Raw genomic sequence first — 22,750 nt, forward strand, 5'->3', positions numbered from 1 at the left:
CTTTGGTTGGGCAACAGGTAAAGAAGTCAGCTAGTATTTGCGGCCATGTTGAATATCAAATACTTTTTGGTGCCCTTTGTTGGCCAAATGCTTACATTTGCATTTATGTAAATTAAATGAAACTATGCTACATCTCCACTGCAAGGAATCTTAGAAACCCTGCCTTGGAATCCTGGAACCTAAAAGTCTTAGAGATAGGATCTTGAAATACTGAAGTTTTAAAATCTTGGAAACCAGAGGCTTAAAATAATGGGAGCGGCAAGTTGTTTAGTTAGAGCATCTTTCTCTTATCCTCATGTCCTGACCGGCCACCCAGTCACTGCTGACCACTTCCAGGGGTGGGAGACTTTAGCTCCCAGCAGAGACCACTCCACTGGGGGACTCTGCTTATGGCTGGAAGGCTTCTCTCGGGCCATGACAGCCACAGACCCATGCTTCCTACTGGGTTACTCCTCTGCTGTCACCTTTCCAATAACCCCCATCTCACTTGGAGGAAAAGCTGGAGTCCTTAGACAACACTTACCACTATTACCTTATGTCTTCTCACCTTCCCGTCGCCCCAGGCTCTTCGCCTCCTTGGTATTCCTGCTGGTCCCTGAACCTCCCCAGGAACAGCTCCACCTCCAAGCCCTGTAGGAGCTACTCCCCGCTGTCGCTGTCGGCAATGCCTTTCCCTCCTGTGTCCACATGGCTCATTCCCTTCTAGGTCTCTACTCAAATGTCAGCCAATCAGAGAGAACCGGTGTCCCTGACCAACCTATATAAACTTGCACCCCACTCTCCTCACTTCTACTCTCTTTCCCTGCTGTATTTTTTTCCTAACTTATCACACAGATACGTTTTATATTCATTTGCTTTTTCACTTATTGCCTGTCTCTCCCGCCAGAATGGAAGTTCCCCAAGGGCAGGGATCTCACTGGATTTTGTGTATTGCTGTGTTCCCAGAGCCTGGCCCAGAGAAGGCCCTCAATACACATTCCCTGGATGTTGAATGAAGGAGGAAAGAGGAGGGGAGGAGCAGAACCCTCCCTGCTGGTGGGGACTCTTGCTTTCTACCTCTTGAGCTGGCCAAGCAGGATGAGGTTAGGGGCTGTGCCTGTGAGTGTGGCTGTGCCCCCAATGCTGGCTGAGTAGGGGATAGAGATGAGGAAGCCCTTCCAGATGTTCCCACGATATTCATCCTCCTTCCTGGAGTCCGCCAGCAGATCCAGTGGAACCTCCGTCTCCCCAGGGTGGTCTTTGCTTTAAACAAATCCAAAGAGAAGCCATTCAGAACACATGGAGAACACGCCACAGACTGCCCAGGGGCTGGGGAGCCGAGTGATCTTTCTAGAAGGTAATTTGGCACAGGTATCAAAAAGCTGTAACAAGGTGCAACTCTACAGTTCAGATATTCTAGTCTAAGAACGTATCCTAAAGAAATAGACAAGTGTCTCAGGTGTGGGCACAAGGGAACTCACCGTGCCATTAAATACAATTTAAATGAAGAACAGTCTAAATGCCCATCAAAAAGGGGCTGATAATAAAGATGACTCTCTTCCTGGATGGAACACCAATGCAGCTATTAAATGGATGCTTATTAAGATGCAAGCTGTCCATTCACAAACTACGGTGAAAAGGTATGTCACAGTACCACTTAGTTTTTTATTGTATAAATACTCATGGGCGTGGTGGCTCACTCCTATAACTCCAACACTTTGGGAGACCAAGGCAAAGGATTGCTTGAGGACAGGAGTTTGAGACCAGCCTGGGCAATATAGTGAGATCCCATCTCTATAAAAAAATTAAAAAATCAGCTGGGCATGGTGGCATGCACCTGTAGTTCCAGCTACCTGGGAGGCTGAGGCAGAAGGGTTGATTGAGCCCAAAAGTTTGAGGCTGTAGTGAGCTATGATTGCCCCACTGCCCTCCAGCCTGGGTGACAGAGTGAGACACTGACTCTGAAAAAAATTAATAAGTAATAAATAAAAATAAAGAAATAGGCCGGGCACGGTGGCTCAAGCCTGTAATCCCAGCACTTTGGGAGGCTGACATGGGTGGATCACGAGGTCAGGAGATTGAGACCATCCTGGCTAACACAGTGAAACCCCGTCTCTACTAAAAAATACAAAAAACTAGCCGGGCGAGGTGGCGGGCACCTATAGTCCCAGCTACCAGGGAGGCTGAGGCAGGAGAATGGCATAAACCCAGGAGGCGGAGCTTGCAGTGAGCTGAGATCCGGCCATTGCAGTCCAGCCTGGGAGACAGAGCGAGACTCCGTCTCAAAAAAAAAAAAAATAGCTATGTTTCATAAATATAAAAATATTTAAAGTCTAGAAATACATGCAAGTTATTTTGATATCTTTCCCAGGAGCGGAATTATGTATTTTTTTTCTTTTTTATTTTCTGGGTTGTTTTCCTTGTACAGTTAAAGAGTTTTGGGAAATAATGACATTAAGAATTTTTAAGTATATAATTAAAAGATCATAATGTTGGCATTATTGAGGCCAACATTATGGCATTATATGATGTCCACTATTCTCCATTAAGTAAAATAGGCATTTGGAAACAGACTGAAATGAAGGAAAAAAAGTGAAATAGCAGGTTACAAAACAGCATATATAACATTATCAATTTTATTTTATTTTGTTTATATTTATTTATTTATTTGAGACAGAGCTTCACTCTTGTCACCCAGGCTAGAGTGCAATGGCGTGATCTCAGCTCACTGCTACCTCTGCCTCCCGGGTTCAAGCGATTCTCCTGCCTCAGCCTCCCGAGTAACTGAGATTCTCCAGCCACACTGGCTTCCTGGCTGCTCTTTGACTTCTCAGGAGCTTTGCATGTGCTGGTCCACATGCTGAGAACACTCTTCCCATGGATACCCTCACCACTCCCCACCTCTTGCAGAGATTTGCTAAAGCACAACCTTCTTGTGAGGACTTCCCTGACTACTCACATTCAAACTGCCCCTTCCCACTTACCAGCTCGCCTCCCCTACCCTCTTTCCTGCTTTGATCTCTCTCCAAAGCTTATCCACCACCCAACAAACCATGGATTATATTCACTTATCCGTTTCTTGCCACTAAAATGTAAACCCATAAGGGCTGGGCTTTCTGTCTGTTCCTTGCTGTATCTCCATCCCTAGAATAGTGCCTGGCTCATCGTAAGCTCTGAATAAATATTTGCTGAATGAATGAAATAGACCGGATCAATGCCCAGCACTGTCTTGAGCAGATTGCTTGGCTCCCACTTGTGTCATCACTGTTAAATTGAGATCACAATGCCATAATAACAAGTGCTAACATCTGGACATGTAAGGTCCAGCCAACCTGCTCTATCTACATTATCTCATTATCTCACACAGCCAGTATGGAGCAGAGCCAGAGTTCCAAGTCAGGTGTTTGCGACTCCAAATCCTATGATCTTAACTACATTGCCATAATGCAAAGGATACTCTAGACTAAATGCGATTTCAACACCAATGTGAAGATGCTTTCTAAGTCATGTAGGGTGAAGGGCTGTTATTGTTTTATAAGGTATTTTTTTGTCTGTATGGACTGTTAACCCCACCTGCATCCCTCTCCTCCTTGTGTCATGCAGTTTGTGCTATCTTGCTCTTCCGGATCTCTTCTTTCAAGAGGAAAGTACCTGTGATCCTCAATCTCACCAGATCTTTAGGGATTTAATATATTGCCCTACCCTTTCCATGTCTGCATTTTTTTTAAAGGAGGCTGTTGAGGTTAATGTTTAAGCCACAGAGATGAATGGTGGAAACTTAGGCATTAGGTCATTTGGAGAAAAATTCAGGGATGGGAGGAAAATGATTTGCAGCATTGAATTTTTGTTCATTGTCTCCTTGAATCAAGCACTGTCTCCTCTACAAATTTCACCAATAACTTACGCTTCTGTGCTGGCGAGAAACTGCATCTCCGTGGGCACAGTGTGTAGGCCGTTTCTCCGCACAGCAGCTAGGAGGAAAGAGCATGATGTCTTTAGCGTAATGTAGTGAATGGAACAGGAGTATCCCAAATCTCGTGAAGTTAGTCAAGAATGCTTTCTTTGCCAAGGATCCTATACTATTCACTGAATCAAAAGACAAAGACAGAGAGAGGAAGAAGAGAGAGAGGAAGGAGAGAGAGGAAGGGAGGAAGAGGGAGGGAGGGAGAGAGAGAGGGAGGGAGGAGGGAGGAGAGAGAGGGAGGGAGGGAGGGGAGAGAGGAAGGAGGAAGGAAGGAAGTAGTAAGGAAGGGAAGGAAGGGAAGGAAGGAAGGAAGGAAGGAAGAAGGGAAGGGAAAGAGAGAAAGAGAGAGAAAGAGAAGAAAGAGAAGAATAAGAAAGAAAGAAAGAAAGAAAGGAAAGAAAGAAATAGAAAGAAAGAAAGAAAAGAAGAAAGCACAGAAGATGCAGGAAGGATGGGAAGGAGGAGGAAAAGAAGGAGGAAGGACTGGAAGCGAGGGAAGATAGGAGGGAAGAAAGAAAGAAGAAGCAGAAAGAAAAGAAGAAAGAAGAAACGCAACAGAAAGAACGAAAAAAGAAGGAAAAGGAAGAAAAGAAGGAAGGAAGGAAGGAGAAGGAAGGAATTTCTTTCCCTTTCGTTCCCTCTCGGGCTTTCATCTTCCTTTCTCGTCTTTCTTGGGACTTTCTCCTGACCTGGAGGAAGGGTCAGGGAGCACCCCTATACCCAAAGAAAAGGGAAAGGAAAAAATCATTCAGCATTTTATCCTCCTGTCCTACCATCCATATGTGAAGATGTGCCCAGGCCTGTTGGTAGGGGTTTAGCTGCAGGGCTGCTTGACAATCCATAACTCAAGCCTAGGCTTACCTGAGCAGCCATTGCCAAAGTTGTGAAAGGCCAGCTATGAATGGTAATGAATCATCAATGTGTTGGATGACCCCAATTGTCCATTCATTCATTCATTCATTCATCCAAAAAGTATTTATTGAGCACCTACTATGCGTTATTGACTATGTTCTCAGGGTACTCTGTAAACAATATAGCACAAGGCCCCTGGCTTCCATGGAGGTCATACTCTAGAAGGGGAGACAGGCAATTTTCTTTTGAATTTTTCGTTTGAATAAAGAAAATTTTAGGTAGGGACAAATGTATGGAGGAAATAGAACTGGGCAATCTGACTGGAATGTAGAGAGGCGAGTAGGTGGGCTCTCTCTTCAACAGAGAAGACACTGTGTGCTGATGGCATCAGATCTGAGACCTCAAGGATAAAATGGAATCTATCCTATGAAGAGCCCTGGGAAGAGGGTGCAGGAAACAGGAACAACAAGCACAAAGGCCTGGCAGTAAGGAGGCGCTTGGCTGAGATGAAGAACTGAGGAAGCCCCACGTGCTGGGAAAGAGGTGTATAGGAAAAGCCTAGGGGAGATGGGAGATGGGGACGGAGTGGGCAAAGGCCAATGGGAACTAAATCAGGGATGGGGACCTGCTGCAGGATTTAATGCCCAAGACAATATGATTTACATTTTGCAAACATCTCTGGGCCTGGTCCGAGAGAATGGATGTAGGGGAAGGGGCAAAAATAGAAATTGGGAGCCCAGTTCTGGATCTCTTACATTTTCCATCTAAGATGATGGTGGCTGGATTTGGCTGGTGATCACAGAGACCCTGAGAGTAATAAGTGGTGGATGTGTTTCAGCTATTTTGAGATAAGAGCTTGGTGCAACTTGGAACCCAGAGCCCAACTGGGGCACATGAACCCTAGCCAACTGATCCATCAGCAATCGCTGTGGAGCACCTCCCATGTACCTGGTGCTGAGTGACGAAACATGAAAGTCCATGTCCTCATGGAGCTGATATCCAGTGGGGGAGACAGACCACACATGACTAAGTAACATACGCAGTATGTCAAATGAAGATGCATGCCATGTGAGGCAGGGAAGGAGCCAGGCATCCTTGGGTAAGACACCAAGGCTCAAAGAGAGTCTGATGGAGAAGGAAAATTTGACTTTGAACCAAGACCTGAAGGTGAGGGGGTGAGCCATGCAAACATCTGGGGCAAGAAAGAACAGGTGCAAAGGCCCTGGGGTGGGAGCACACCCAGGAAGCAAAGGGGAGGCCAGTGGGGCTGCAGGGGCCTAAGGGAGGAGAAGAGTAAGAGGAGGCAAGGTAAGAGAAGTGGCAGGGGGTAGAGGTGGTAGGAAGTGGGTGGGATCATGCAGGGATCTCAGAGCTCACAGGAAGGACTATGGCTTCTCCTCTGAGTCATGTGGGAACTAGGGTAGCATTTGAGCAGAGGAGGCTCAGGACAGGAACTGACTTTGTTTTTAAAGTTATTTCTCTGGTCGAGTGTGGTGGTTCATGCCTATGATCCCAGTTACTCAGGAGGCTGAGGCAGGAGGATTGCTTGAGCCCAGGAGTTTGAAACCAGCCTGGGCCAGATAGTGAGACCCCATCTCTAAAAATCATTTTCTAAGAAGTTAGCTGGGCGTGGTGGTGCATGCCTGTAGTCCCAACTACTCCAGAGGCTGAGGTGGAGGATCAGTTGAGCCCAGGAGTTGGAGGCTGCAGTGAGGTATAATCATGTCACTGCACTCCAGCTTGGGTGACAGAGAAAGACCTTGTCTCTTAAAACAAACACACAAAAATAATAAAGTTATTGCTCTGTTTGATAGACCAGACTCCCCAGCAGCCTTAGACAGTGTTTTGGGGAAAAGAAAATTAGAATGAATTAAATGTTCTTGCAGCTAGAACCACCACTAAGAGTAAAATAAACCACCCCTGGAAGTTGGGTGTGTGGCTGGTGGCCAAACACATCAGTCTTGGGTTCAAATCCTAGTTCCATCACTCACTATCTGACTTTGGGTCAGTGGTTCCCAGCGAGGGCCAATTCTGTACCCAAAGGATGTTGGGCAATGTCTGGGGGCATTTTTGGTTATCACAACTTGGGTGGAAGGGCAAAGTACTACTGGCATCTATTAGTTAGAGACCAGAAATGCTGCTAAACATCTTGCAATACACAGGTCAGCCCACCCCAGCAAAGAATTATCCCACCCAAATGTCACTGGTAATGAAGTTGAGAAACCCTGGTTAGGGTATATCACTTAATCTCCCTATACCTCAGTTCTTTAATTTATAAGATGGAAGTAACTGCTCTAGGATTGTCATGAGGATTAAAGAGTTAATCTACTGCCGGGTGCAGTGGCTCACGCCTGTAATCCCAGCACTTTGGGAAGCTGAGATGGGCGGATCACCTGAGGCTGGGAGTTCAAGACCAGCCTGACCAACATGGAGAAACCCTGTCTCTACCAAAAATGCAAAATTAGCTGGGCATGGTGGTGCATGGGTGTTATCCCAGCTACTGGGGAGGCTGAGACAGGAGAATTGCTTGAACCTGGGAGGCGGAGGTTGCAGTGAGCCGAGATAGCACCACTGCACTCTAGCCTAGGCAACAAGAGCGAAACTCCGTTTCAAAACAAACAAACAAAAAAACAAAACAAAACAAAAAACAAGAGTTAACCTATTAAAAGCAGGGATCAGCAAAATTCTGTAAAAAGCCAGATAGTAAACTCTTTAGGTTTTGGGGGGCCATGAGGTCTCTGTCATAACAACATATCTCTGCCATAGGAGCAGAAAATCAGCCACAGACAACACATCAATGCTTGATTGTGGCTAAACTTTTATTTGAGGGACATCAAAAAACAATTTTTTTTTTTTTTCTGAGACAGGGTCTCGCTCTGTTGCCCAGGCTGGAAGGCAGTGGCACGATTTCAGCTCACAACAGCCTCGATATCCTGGGCTCAAGTGATCCTCCCACCTCAGTCTCCCAAGTAGCTGGGGCCACAGGCGTGTGCCACCATGCCCAGCTAATTGTTGTGGGGTTTTTTTTTTGTTTTTGTTTTTGTTTTTGTAAAAGGGAGGTCTTGCTCTGTTGCCCAGGCTGGTCTCTAACTCTGGGGCTCAAGCGATCCTCTCACCTCGGCCTCCCAAAGTGCTGAGATTACAGACGTGAGCAACCACGCCTGGGCTGAAATTTGAATATCATATAATTTTTCACGTCACAAAATATTTTTCTTCTTTTGATTTATTTCAACCACGTAAAAATACGAAAACGATTCTTAGCTCCCAGGCTGTATAAAAAACAAGCAGTAGGCTGGATGTGAAGGGCCACAGTTTACCAATCTTGATATAAAGACTTCAACAGAGCTGGGTAGTCCCAGCTACTCAAGAGGCTGAGCGGGGAGGATTGCTTGAGCTGGGGAGGTCAAGGCTGCAGTGAGCCGTGATCATGCCACTGCACTCCATCTTGGGTGACAGAGCAAGACTCCATCTCAAAAAAATAAAATAAAATAAAATAAAATAAAATAAAATAAAATAAAATAATATAATATAAAATAAAATAAAATAATAAAAAAAGACAGAAAGAATTTAACAGGAAGCTGAGTACTAGCAAAAGTTCAGTAAATGTGGGTTACCATTGAAAAAGAAGAAAACAGAGCGTACGGAATGATTCTGATACTCAGAGCCAGGTTACTTTGTTCTCCTGTTGGACTTCCACAATCTAACAGAACACTGACCTCAGACAAAGGCACTCTGAGACTATGCAAGTCCACTTCATAATCTTGTCTAAGGGCAAGGTGGTTGTGACACCCTCAAAATCCCAACATCCCCCTCTCTTGCTAAATGAGTTACTTCTCCTTCCTTACCCAGCTCAGAATTGCCTCTGGTCTCTCTCAGTGCCCAACCTCCAGCCCAGATCTTGTCCTGGGTTCCTTTTAATACCCTCTTCCTGAGACACTCAGGGTAGCTCATGGCATGTGCGCCCCACCCCCTCACTGCTGCTGTAAATGATAACTCAGCTTGTTTCATTACTGGTGTATTCCTGGGGTCTTTGGTGAAGGCCATTGACACTCTTTAGGAACCCAAGCAAGACACAAAAGAAGTTTGATTTTTTTTCTTTTTCACATGGGATTTTCCTTCACATGGAAGTCAGGCCACATACACAGCCATGTGGACATTCCTTGTCTCGCCTGTGGCTTGGGGAGGTCTCTTCCCCACCGCAGGCTGCTGTAGCCCGTTGGTACTGTGTCATTTTTCTTGTGCCTGGAGCTGGCCCTGTGGACCTCCTGCAGGGGCCTGAAGGTGAAAGTTGAGTCAGCTGCCCTGGGCCATAGGAATAAGGGCCAATGGGCACAAGTGCTGGGAACAGGTCCACATGCCACGCACGAGGCCAGGGTCCGGGGCACTGAAGTAGGAAGCGAGGGACTATTAATAGCACACTAAGGTTGGGGGCAAAGTTGTTCCCAGGGGATGGCCAGAGAGTAAGAACTCTGACTTGGTGACCCTAGCCCCCACCATCTCTAGCTCACTCTACCCTCTTCCCACCTGGGTGCTGTGCAGGTGATTCCTTTATGCAGCCAGGGTGGACAGCAACTTGTCTGAGGTTACAGATAGGGAAACTGAGCTCACCAGTGTGCCACAGCCCCCATCTGACCCCGTTTGCTCTGCATCTGAGTTGAAGAGCCCTGATAAGAGATTGTATGTGCTATAAATAAGGCAGTGAAGGGTATTTGTACACGCAGAACTCTAGACAGTAATTTGCTTTATCATGTAAGATCAGGAAGGAGTTTTGCTTTTTCCTTACGGAGATTAGCAATGTAAAAAATGTTAATACCAGGGATTTTCTGATGATGATGATGATGACGATGATGATGGTAAAGTCAAGAAGATGAAACTGGAAAACCTGGTGCTGAGTGGCGCTCTTAAGCATTTACACAGGATCCACCCCTGTGCTTCCTGTGACCTCAGTGACCCAAAAGACCACGTGGAAACAGGCCAGTGGGGCAAAGTCCCCAGAGAGACTTCTCTGGGTTCAGAAATTGCCAGTTGATTAGAAGCTTGATGCTTCTGTAGGGTCCTATTCACATCATACCGACCCTTGAGTTTGTGTCAGGCCAGGGGACTGAGAACTTTCACATTTATGATCTTACAGCTGTCTCCAAGCAGCCTTAGAGAGCTATGCAAAGTTTATTACCTTCCTCTTGACAACTGGGGAAACTGAGGCCCAGAGAGATGGGCTAAAGTTGGGATCAAGAGGACCCAATGGGTCAGTGGCAGAGTCAGGATTATACCCAGAACTTTGGATCTCCCACCCCCTGAACCTTGGTCCATTTCCAAGGCACCCACCTGGCACTTAGCAGGTCTGACGTGAAACTGATAACTCTAGTCTAGCCTCCCTGGTATGACTAAGATGTTCTTAAAGTTTGACACGAAGAGGGCCCTCAGGAAAGAGTTCTTGTGTCAAATTAGGTAAACAGCACTCCAGGGAAGGTCAAAAGCCCCCAAGTGAAGCAGGCTTATGTCCATTTATTCATTTAGCACTCATGCCAGCCTAGGTAGTGAGGATTATTATCCCCGTTTTAGGTTTGAGGAAACTGAGGCATAGAACAGTTAGTTCAATGGTCTATTTGTGTATCCATTAATTCTACACATTTACTGAACATCTACTATGTACCAACAGTGTCTTAGGTGCACAAGACTGCACTAGTGAAGATTCACGACAATGAGAAAGATTGATAGGCCTTTCACGGAGCTTGGAGTCTATGGAGGAGACAGATTGTAAACCAGGAAGCAAATCAATCCTGCTCAAGTAGGAGTGGAAATGCCAAGGTGCATCGAGGTAGAAGGTCTTATTACCTGTGCCTCCAATGCCTGGAAGTCTCATAGGTAGTTTTTAATACAACTGCCATATATTAACCACTTCCTATGTACCTGGCTCTTGTTTCTCAAGTAAGAGGCAGTGTTCTTGTTTTATAGATGAGGAAAGTTGCAGAAGGTGGGTTAGCTTATGGATGAAGACAACGCTTCACCCAACATTAAAGACCCTTGTGTTGTGAAGGGTGGTATCCTGGGCCTCCTATAAAAGAAAGATGTAGATGGCAAGCTAGCTGTCTATGGACAGAAAAAAGGAGGCGAAAGAGTTTAGATTCAAAAGCCAGGTGGAGGGCCAGAAGTAGTGGTTCATGCCTGTAATCCCAGTGCTCTGGGAGGCCAAGGCTAGAGGATCACTTGAGCCCGCGAGTTTGAGGCTGCAGCGAGCTGATTGCACCACTGCACTCCAGCCTAGGAGACAGAGGAAGACCCTGTCTCTAAAAAACAAAAACAAAATCCAGGTGGGTCCCTTACTGGCCAAGGGACATTGGGCCAATCATGGCTGTGAGCTTCAGTTTCCTCCTCTGTAAAATGGGCATGCTAATAGTGCCTCCCCACAGGGCTGTGGTGGAGGACCTAATGAGAGCGTGCATGCAGAGGGACATTGGCAAAGCCACCACTCACATGGCCCCTGGGTCCCCCAGATAGTGCAGGGCACAGAACTGGGTAAAGGAACTGGAGAAAGGCAAAGGGGCTGCCCTCCAAGTCTGAGGACCTCTGGAGTCTTATCCAGATAGACCCACCCTGCCCTAGGTTCTGCCTCCTCTGTACCAGGCACCATGGCAAGGTGCTTATAAGCACAGATTCTGGATCAGACAGAGCTCAGCAAATCACCATGTTACTTTGGGCAAATCATTTTGCTTCTCTGAGCCTCAGTTTCCTCATCTATAAAACGGGCATCATTACCTCCCAGTACAATTACGAAGATCAGATGAGCTAATGAGTATAAAAAAATCAGTATGGTATCTGGCATGTGGTGTTTGCTCAGAAAATGAGAACTCAGCTCACATGATGTTTATGGTTGCTGCTGGTGCTACAGATGTCCCTCACAAACCTGTAGCTCCTAGAACTTCCTGGTGCCTCTCCTAGCCCACTGGCAGAATCTCTACTCCCTCCACCCCTGTCCTCGTCTCCTGCCACCTGGTCAAAGCTCAGAACTGGATGAAAGGGAATAGCTCTCTTTGCACTGGAATTAGCCTTGTTTTAGGTCTTAGAGGCTGATCATTAACCAATTCCTTCTCCCTGATCCCATGGCCTGTAAAGGCAGGTATCTATCCCAACCCCCAGGGTCCCCTCCCTCCTGACATCCCGCAGCATGGAAAAAGACTGGACTTCACTGCATGGCCAGCACTGTGTGTGGCCTTGGGCAAGTCCCTTCTCCTTCCTGAGTCTCAGATTTTTCATTCTCATAATGAGGGACTTGGCTTTCAATCATTTGCTTTGCCACTTCGTAAAAAGTCTCATGTGGGAAGCAGAATAATGGAGCCTGAGAGTGCAGGCTCTGAAGTCAGCCAGCCTGGATTCAAAATAGCAGAGCCATTGTTTGGAAACTGGGTAACGGGGGGTGGGGGGACTCTTCTTAACTCCTTCCTCAATTTCCATTTCTCTAAATGAGGTCGATGCTTGTTCCATCTCATTCAGATATAAGGCCCCCCTAAGAGTCCGCACATAAACTAAGTGCACAGTAAACATTGGTTATCATTGCTTAGAAGCCCAGTGTACAAAATGAATAAACTGAGTCTAACTAGGGTTGAAATGGGGGAAAGGGCAGAGTCCCAGGTGCTTGCTGCCACCCCAGGGTGACCATCAGGCAGTTCTCTTAAGGGAAACAGTTGGAAAGTCAAGAAAGCCAATATTGTACAGCTGGGGTCAGTGACCAAACTATGCAGACCCAATCCAGCCCGCCGCCTGTTTTTATGTGGCCTGCCAACTTAGGAATGGCTTTTACATTTTGAAATGGTTGAAAAAAATCTATAGAAGAATATTTCCCGTTATGAAAATTATATGGAATTTTCATTTCAGCACCCATAAATACAATTTTATTGGCACATTGCCACACCTGCTCATTTGTTTTATCTGTGGCTGCTTTCTGACTGCAGGGGCAGCGTTGAGTAGTTGCAACAGAGTGGCCTACAAAGTCTGCAGTATTTATTATTTGGTCATTTGTAGATAGAATTTGTTAATCCATGCTATAAAGTTTCTCTTCCCTTCCTCATGGAAGACCCCATCCTTGCGTAGAGCTGACTCTGCCACTTTGCCAATGCTATCATCCTGAACACATCATCTCACCTCTCTGAACTTCATCTGTAAAGTACATATAATCATTTCTAGCATCCAGAGCTGCCGTGAAAATAAAATAAGCAAGATCCCTTAGTGTATGACAGGGAAATACTCATGTGACCGTCAGTGAGGTTAACTTAGATGGTACATGGATAAACATTTAAGTTTTAACAGATATATATTTAATTTAATTCATATTTTAAAAACTAGAACTAGCACACAAAACCTATGGTTTCATGGATAATGCTTGTTGTGTTCACTGAGGTAAATGATCCAAAGCCACAGGGGCAGATCTGCCATCTATCTCTCAAGATGTGGCTCCTGTCTTTGGGTTTCGGGTCATCCTGGGGATGGGTCTTTGGGTCATATTCACATTCCACCTGGCAGAAAGGGCAGAACCTGGAAGTTGCACACATCACTTCCACTCACATTCCATTGACCAGACTCAGTTACCTGACCAAGTCTTATCACAAGGGGAGCTGGTAGTTTCAGCCTTTCCTCAGAGAGGAAAGCATTGGGTTCTATTCCTAAAAGAACAAAGGAAGAATCCATGCTGGAGTTCAACTAGCCATTTCTGCCCACATATATATCAATTCAAATCTTCCTTTTAAAATAGTTATATAAATTAAAAGTAAGACATTTTAAAGTGACATGATGTGGCAGCCACTTTGCAACCATAAGACCAGGGGAACCACAGAGTCGCCAATGAAAAGTCATGACATCATTGTGCCTCTGAATTGATCCTGGACTTCTTTAACTTCACTATGTGATTTGGGAAAGTCATTTCCCTCTTGGAGCCTGAATATAGTCATCTAGAAATACAATGGCTGTGTACGTTTCATTTTGTTAAGAACATAGGTTCAGAGGATTGAGGGAATCAAATCCCTCTGTTCATAATACGTTATCACTATTTACTGCACAAAGCTTCTATTTTCTATAATTGATTGGGTCTTTTTGGTCCTTTCTCTCCCCATTTCCCACTCTCACCCTTTCCATAGCAACCATTCTGATATGTTTAATGTGTAGCTTTTCATTATACATTTCTTACACAATGTTTTGTCGTTCATGTGTATTTTCAGCTTACATATGGAGGGTGTATTATAGATCTCATTCTGGTTTTTACCCGCAATCATAACTGCTCTATGAGATCCATTTATAGAAGTGTATGGTTCACTAATTCTTCTCTCTTTTAAAAGCAGCATAATGCTCAGTGGCATGTACCCACCATTTTTGACTTTGCCTGTATTGCTACATGCCTAGCGATAAAGCCCATGTAGCCACCAACTCTCCACACCACAGAGGGCGCTACAGTGAATATCACTATGTGTATTCCCTCCTGGACCCAAGAGAGAATTTCTTTGGTGTCTGGGAGCAAAACTGCTGGGTTACAGAGTATAAACACATTTAATGTGATTAAATCCTTGCACAAGATCCTTAAGAAACTCTAACCCAGTCCACACTCTTTCTAGCAGTGCACAAGAGTTCCTGTGGCCCCCATTCCTGCCAACATGGGGATTCACCAGCTTTCTTATTTCTGCCTGTCTCATTGATTAAAATGTCATTCTTTCAATTTGCATTTCTCTGAATACTGGTGATGCTAAGCATCTCTTTGGATGCTGTAAAACAAGGTTTAATTACAGTACCTACTTCATAGAGCTGTTTTGAGAGTTAAGGGAGATAATGTATGTAAAGAGGTCAACTCACTGCTCAGTATACAGTATGTGCTTAAAAAAAGCAAATTTTAAAAAACCAAGGTACCATGATTTCTTATCTAATTATCAGTCATTGTCATAATTAAAACACCTGACACATAGCAGGTGCTCAATAAGTGTGCATGCCCTTGGCCTTCCCTGACATCCTTTGGACATCCCATTCCCACTTCCAAATCTTTTTTTTTTTTTTTTTTTTTGAGACGGAGTCTCGCTCTGTGGCCCAGGCTGGAGCGCAGTGGCCGGATCTCAGCTCACTGCAAGCTCCACCTCCCGGGTTTACGCCATTCTCCTGCCTCAGCCTCCCAAGTAGCTGGGACTACAGGCGCCCGCCACCTCGCCCGGCTAGTTTTTTGTATTTTTTTTAGTAGAGACGGGGTTTCACTGTGTTAGCCAGGATGGTCTCGATCTCCTGACCTCATGATCCGCCCGTCTCGGCCTCCCAAAGTGCTCCCACTTCCAAATCTTGGTGGAGTTGGCCCCGATTCCTTTGTACAGCCTCACCTGTATTCTCTTCACTCTCCTGGCCGGGGTCCTTTCGAACCTCCTTCTCACCAAAGAGACTTTTCAGGATGGCATTGGCAATGGGAAGCATCATGGCAGTGGAAGCAGTGTTGCTCAGCCACATGGACAGGAACGAGGTGGTCACCATCATCCCCAGGATGAGCCTGCAGAGCAGATGGCATTAGAGACAAATCCAGAGCCCAGGGCCCAGGAGATCCTCTGGTCCCAGTTTGCCATCCCTAAGGAATCTAATCCATCCATTTTACAGATGGAAATTTGAGACTCAAAGCAGAAACCAAATCCACTCACCAGGTTTATTTTAGATCTAAGAAAACTGTGGTTCAAAGTGTTTAAGTGAACTGTCCACAGGTACCCAGGTTATAAAGATATCTCAAGCCTGACGTTTTCTCTTTCTTGCCCCCAAATCCTCAATGACAGCCATTTCAGAAAAAAGTTGCCAGGGCACCAAGACACTCCACTATCTTTCCCTCATGGCCTTCTCAGCTTCCTCCCCCTTTTCGCTTCCTATTCTTCCCCTGCTGAGACTCTGCTGAACCTCTTACCAGCACCCAACGCCTTTACTCCTCTGCCTCCCTCCCTTTGCTTGGTCCATTCCCACCAACAGAATTTAAGTCTCAGGATTTTTTCTCTTTATATTGAACTCTGAATCCACCTGGAATTTACTTAGATGCATAATACAAAGTAAGATGTAAATCCATTTTTTAATAGAATAAACCAATTATCCCAGCTCCCACCATTTATTGGATAATCCTTCCTTCAGATCTGGATTTCCTTTAGATTTATTCTGTTTCAAAAATCCGTTTTCAGACTTGTGACTTACTGTTTTAGTTATTGTAACTTTAGAATATATTTAAGAGCAGCCCTGCTCATTCTTCAAAGTTAAGCTCAAACGTGACCTCCTCCAGGAAGTTCCCCCCATCCCCCTACCTCTCATGCGGGCTCTCACACCATGGTGTGCCCCTTGGAGATCAAATTCTACTTGGCATTGGAATCAGTTCCATAGATGGAGTCTGTCCCACAGGACTGGCAGCTCCTCTAGGAGGAGGTGCAGCTACAGAGCCTAGCAGAGCAGCTGGCACAGAGATGATGCTAGAAACCTAGGAGTCATCCAGAACCATTTTTTTCCTACGCTCTCCCCTGTGTCAATTTTATCACCCAAATTGCTCTCAAATTTTTCCAATCTGTTCATCTCCACTGCCACCTCCTAGTCCAAGCTGCTACTGTCTCTTGTTGGGACACTCTAAATGGCCTTCCAACTGGGATGTATCAGCTTCTCATTCTGGTACTCTCCTATCTGATCTCTACAAGGCAACTAAGAGGAATCTTAAAAAATGCAAATCTGAAGGAAATGAGATGTATTTGAAAAAACAAAATGCAAATCTGGCCATGTCACTCCTCAGCTTATAACCCTTAAAAGAACAGATTTATAACTATAAGTCTATGGATATAATTCAGAACTGGATTGGCGGAAAATGTGTATCTTCATTTTGCTAACATCTGATCAAATTAAGCATTTCCGTCAGTGATAAACAGTCAACAAAGTTCAGGTGTATGAGCAGTGCCTGAGGCTCTGTCACCCCCCAAAAAAAATCCCTGACATTTTCTCTTTCTCTCTCTCTTTCTTTTCTCTCTCTCTTTCTTTCTCTCTCTCTTTTCTTTTTTGAGACAGGGTCTCACTGTCACTGAGGCTGGAGTACAGTATCGTGATCTTGGCTCACTGCAACCTCTGCCTCCTGGGGTCAAGCGATCCGCCCACCTCAGCTTTCTGAGTAGCTAGGATCACAGGCATGCACCACCACGCCCAGTGAATTTTTTGTATTTTTGGTAGAGACGGGGGTTTTGCCATGTTAGTCAGACTGGTCTTGAACTCCTGGCCTCAAGCTACCCACTTGCCTCAGCCTCCCAAAGTGCTGGGATTACAGGAGGGAGCCACTGCGCCTGGTAAGATCCCTGATATTTTAAAATGACATTATAATCACTGTAGACATCTTGAAATATCAACACTCAAAGCTGCTCAACATGATGGCTGTGATCAGGCCCATTGCTCGGTCTTGCCAGTTGCTGTGTTAATAAAACGGTACCTACCTGTACCAGGGTGCAGGTGTCTGTGTTTACAAAAAAAATTATCGATAATTGCATTTTGCTGTAGTTGTTGTTTCAAACTCTGTTGTGCTTTATGCCTTTAAAAAACATTATTCTGGGAAGATCCTTAAGATTCACCAAATTGCCAAAGGGGTTCATGGAACAAAAAATAAGATGGAAATAACGCCCCTATTTTAAAGGCCACCCAATCCTCTAAGAATAAAAGTCCAAATCCCAACCAGAGGGCCTGAGGCTCTCTAGGATTGTGACCCTGACTCCCCTTCCTTTCCAGTCCATCTTCCCATATCCTCTGCATCCCCCCGACCTTCAACTCCCACCTGATCTTCATCACCTAGGCAGGTAAATAGCAAACAAGAATGCTAACAGCCAGCATTATCTGCTCAGGTGTAGGGGATTTACCTGCATTTGCTCATCTAATCCTCACTCTATGAGGTGGGTGCCACTACATCACTATTTCACAGGCAGACAGAGGTTAAGTCATTTTTCAGAGCAGGTTATCTGGGATTCAGCCCTGAGCAGTCGGGGTCAAACTGCCAGTGTAGCCCCCTCCAAAACTATGGGACTGGAATCCCTGGGGGTGGGGCCTGGGGGTCAGCATCTCATCTCCCCAGGTGGTTCTTCTGCACCTTTGAGAACAGCTTCCCATGATGGGCCTAGTGCTGTGTCTAGCATGCAGCGGGTGCTTGCTAAATAGTTGAGAAATAAATAAATAAATAAATAAATAAATAAATAATAAATGGTGGGAACCGATGAGTTTCTGGCCTGGACGAGTAAACCAAGAAGAGCAGGTATAGGCTCCAGAGGTGTGGTCCCTCTGCCTCTCCACTGTAGGGCTGGAACCGTTACCTGTTCTTACCTTGCCGGCTGGACTCCAACAAGCATCAGGATCTTGAGGGCGATTCGCCGGTGCAGATTCCACTCCTCAATGGCGCTGGCCATGATCAGGCCACTGAGGAAGAGGAAGTTGGTGTCGAGGAAGTACTGGGGGCAGACCTTGTTGGAGGGCAAGATGCCCATGAAGGGGAAGAGGACGATGGGCAGCAGCGCTGTCACTGAGAGCGGCAGGGCCTCCGTGCACCAGTACACCGCCATGAGCAGGATGATAAACAAGCAGCGGCCTTCCTGCAGGAGGAGATGCATGCTCAGAGGGTCAGTGGGGCTCAGGGCAGAGGGGGAAGGAGGCCCAGGGCTCAGGGCAGAGGAGGAAGGAGGCCGGGGGCTGGGGCAGAAGGGGAAGGAGGCCTGCAGCAGGGCCTGCCCCAGCTCGTTCTCAGGGCAGCAGTGGAGCAGGTGTGTGCCTAAGGCGTTGACTTTAAGCAGGTGGCGTCACCTTTCTAAGCGTCATTTTGCTCTACTATAAAATGAAGAAGCTATTTTGGTCCACCTCATAGGACTATTTGAGAATGAAGTGAAATACACTGTTGTCTTAGAGATAAAGATGAGAATGAAAATAGTTTAATTGATAGGGGATCCCAGGAGGTTCTGGAAGGACAGAGGGGAAGTGAAACAGAAGGAAGCCAATCCAGAGAGTGTCCCACGAGAAGGTTACCACTGTGAACACCTGGATCTCAATTCTGATGGGGAACCCTGGGGACAGGCCAGACCGTGCTTCAGAGTGTGTCCCATGAGAAGGTTACCACTGTGGACACCTGAAGCTCAATTCTGATGGGGAACCCTGGGGAAAGGGCAAATCATGCCTTAGAGTTGTCTCAACTGGAGGCAAGCAAGTTGGAGCATTTATTTGCCAACTCCTGGCCATCATTGGTTGAGGGCTGATACTGGGAGCATTAACTTTCAGCACTTCCGGCATCCTTATGTGCAGACTGAGCACGCTCCTGCAGCCAGAGGAAATGCTCATGCAGACCATATCAGAGGCAGTAAGAAGCTACCGGTGTATGGGGAAATGGTGAGCACCAGTGGGGGTGTAGAGGGGGCACAGGGAGCAACTGCCACATCCTTACGCAGTACTCAGCACAATGCCCAACACACAATGCATACTCCATAAACAATAACAATAGCTGATATCTGTTGGGCTGTTAAGTACCAGGTGCTATTTATTCCTAACAAAATCCTAGTGAAGTAGGTATGATTATTATCCCCATTTGATGGATTAGGAAACTGAGGTGCAAGGAGGTCATTAGCAAGGTAATGGCTGTGCAGACCAGGGTAGACCAAGGCAATCTACCTCTATAGCCAGACCTTCATACAAGTGCCCTGCTGCTGTTCTCAGCTGAATATTAGAACCAATGAAGGGCAGACAAAGTAATTTAAGTCTAATCAGTGGTTGCCAGGGTTAGGGTGGAAGGTCTATGTTGTGGGGGCATAGGTAGGGGATGCAGAGGAGCACAGAGGAAACTTTTGGGCTGATGGCAATGTTCTATAACTAGATTGGAGTGGTAGCTACATTGGTGTGCACATTTGTCAAAACCTGTCAAACTACACACCTGTTCTCATCATGAGAGTGATAATGACAATGACTTCACATCTAATGCATCCGTGTCCCACAGGATTCGTAATACTTAATGTCCTATTATTCGCGTGGTCACTGTTGGAATGAAACTATTCCTCCCCTGCCCTTGCTTTCTTATGTCCTCTCAAGGCAATGATCTTGCATGTTCTAGGAAACATGAACTTCTTCTTGGATTTGCTCCTGTCTGGAGCCATCTTATGGCTCTTACTTCCTACTTACAGTAAGTTTTGTTAACTTTATTCCATGTCCATAGGACATCGAACAGAGCACCATTCTAAGGGAACATATCCTCAGCGAAACAGGACAGGTATCTGGTTACATGGGGGACGCTATGATTAGTTAATCCATCTTAGAGGGAGGCCAGGGAGGGACCACGGAGACCCATCAGACAGCTGTGGCAACAATCCAGGCAAAAGACACTGGCCAGTAGGGCCCATTGCCGGCAGTTGTTGGTAGTGAGAAGCAGTTGAATTCTCGATCTATTTCCAAGGTCACGTCTGACAGCTTGGCTGATAGATCTGTTCTGATATGTGAGCAAAGACAGAAGTCAAGGGCAATTCCAAGTTGTAGGTCTCGGCAGTGGGAAGATGGGGTTGTCATTTACTGAGATGGGGGAGACACACTGTCACCAGTTTCCATACCTTGAAACACACATCCCGAGACTCTGCTTAACACACCCTACATTGGAAAATGTCCAGATTCCCAAGTCCCTTAGCTTTTCTATCAGTTGCTCACATTCACCCATGAAATATATAGATGTGCAAAAAGTCTCCCACAGGGAGAATTTCTGTACAGCTCATCCCATTTTCCTATTGACTTAAGATACATTGTTTTATTTTTATTTTTATTTTTTTTTTATTTTTGAGACGGAGTCTCGCTCTGTCACCCAGGCTGGAGTGCAGTGGCCGGATCTCAGCTCACTGCAAGCTCCGCCTCCCAGGTTTACGCCATTCTCCTGCCTCAGCCTCCCCAGTAGCTGGGACTACAGGCGCCCGCCACCTCGCCCAGCTAGTTTTTTGAAGATACATTGTTTTAGAGAAAAAAATTAAATAAGCTGCCACAGTTAATACAAAGTTATCCTTCAGGATACCTAAAATTTATTTCTTGGGGGCCAGAGAAGAACAACTGTAAAACAAATTAACTCAACTTGGAATGAATATCCCAAGAACCCAGGTTATTGGACACACCCATTAAAGGTTGAAAGTAAAAGGACTAATACAGAATCAAACTTTACAACTAAAAATTCTCTAAGTTTTGATTTGTCACCATCCTTTCAGTTTCTCAAATCAGGCAGATCCATGCATCTCAGAGGTAAGATATCTTTGAGAATCACAAGACCAGAGTCCACAAATACTAATAACCCCCAGCCCTTTGTTCAAGCAAAATTGTATGTTGAATCCCAATATATAAAACAGACAAACTTTGAATATAAAAATCAGGGGAAAAAAAGGCACTTTTCTGGACAAGTGGGATAAGGAGCTGGTCATGGGCTTCTCTGTTCTCTGCCTCCCTTCCACCTACCCTGGCAGCCCCTTAACCTCCCCGATTTGGGGGTTCAGTGGCAGATCATCAGATCATCACCAAGCCCCTCTCATTTCCCTGGCTCTACAGATGTGGAGACTCGGATCAGAGAGGGAAAGAGTGAGTCAGCAGGTGGATGTCAGAGCTGTTTCCAGAACCCCAAAGCTCCCCCAACAAGAAGCTGAGACCCTTTTGTGGAAAAGGCGCCCTTTTGTGGAAAAGCCTCAATGTGTGCTTGGAGTCAAAAGGCATCATCCCAAAATTCCACAGAGATAGAGGGCAGGCCCGTCCCAGGTATACAGCACAGCAAACAAGGATGTGGGAAACCAGTGGCACAATAAACAGCACCCCATTTAGAGAAGATCCTGGAATCCCAACATTCTGCCTACAGAGCTTTGGTAACCACCTGGGGAGCCGGTGTACCCAAGGTTTCAGACTTGGCCAAGGCCACCTCAGCCTTCTTAGGCTGGGAACCTGAATATCACCTGGGGACGATTGGTTTCCACAGCTCAGAGAGCCAAAGGGGCCTTCCTGAAGACACACAACTTTGGAGAGATGGAGCCACCTCTCCTCCTGAGTCTTGGCTGCCAGTACAAAAGCAGCACGAAACCCTGTCTCCAGCCCCTTATCCTGCTTCATGTTCTTTCATGTAACTGGTTACCACCTGAAAGCAGATTTTATAGCTCTATATGTTTTCTCCTCTATTAGAATGCAAGCTCTAGGAGGGCAGGGATTGTGTTCCCAATGCCAAGAACAGTTCCTGGCATATAGTAGGCACCCAAAATATCTGTTGAATGATGAATACATGCTTCTACAACCTAGAGAAAAAGCTCAAGCCAAGTTATCATTCATTCATCTATCCATTTAGCAAACTTTATTCCTGACCACATGCTATGCCCTGGGCTGGAAGCTGGCACAAGGAAAATGACTAAGACATAGTCTCTAAATTTTTAACAAGCAAATCTGACCACGCCAATCAATAAATGATTCTTAGCCAGGTGCCTATAGTCCCAGCTACTTGGGAGGCTTAGGAAAGATGATTGCTTGAGGCCAGGAGTTCAAGTCCAGCCTGGGCAACACAGTGAAACCTGGTCTCTAAAAACCAAACAAACAAAAACTACAGTGCTTCTCAAGCCCAAATCACCTTCCCAGCCTCTTTCTGCCAAATATCCCTCAAACAACAGATGTGTGTTGGTAAATGTTGAACAATTGGCTCTTGAAAACTGTGTGTGTGTGTGTGTGTGTGTGTGTGTGTGTGTGTGTGAAGGTCTGTATTTAATAAGTGGCTATTAGAATTCCTAAAAACTTGACAATCACATTTCCCAAGCCAGCATAAGCTGGCTGCAGCACACCACTGTGGGCCTCCAGGCAGAAGAACATCCATGTATCATCCCCTGGGCCAGGAAATCTGCATCACAGTCTGCTGCAAAACTGTCTTTCTTCCACCCATGCTTGGTATCCTGCTCCACAATGAATTCATGCTTTTTAAAATATACA

At 45.8% G+C, this 22,750-nt stretch overlaps 1 protein-coding gene across 1 annotated transcript in view; it reads right to left on the reverse strand.

Moving 5' to 3' along the window:
- The window catches only part of SLC13A3 (solute carrier family 13 member 3), a 92,632-nt gene that overhangs the window by 36,692 nt on the left and 33,190 nt on the right, over positions 1-22,750 (reverse strand). Inside the window, exons 2-5 of the mRNA XM_010384168.2 lie at positions 18,119-18,384; positions 15,139-15,302; positions 3,884-3,950; positions 1,057-1,242 (exon numbers count right to left, since the gene is read on the reverse strand). Coding sequence (XP_010382470.1) covers positions 1,057-1,242; positions 3,884-3,950; positions 15,139-15,302; positions 18,119-18,384 — 683 coding nt within the window. The remainder of the gene's footprint in view (positions 1-1,056; positions 1,243-3,883; positions 3,951-15,138; positions 15,303-18,118; positions 18,385-22,750) is intronic.

Source organism: Rhinopithecus roxellana, chromosome 13 (assembly GCF_007565055.1).
Source record: "Rhinopithecus roxellana isolate Shanxi Qingling chromosome 13, ASM756505v1, whole genome shotgun sequence".
Classification (NCBI taxonomy): Eukaryota; Metazoa; Chordata; class Mammalia; order Primates; family Cercopithecidae; genus Rhinopithecus; species Rhinopithecus roxellana.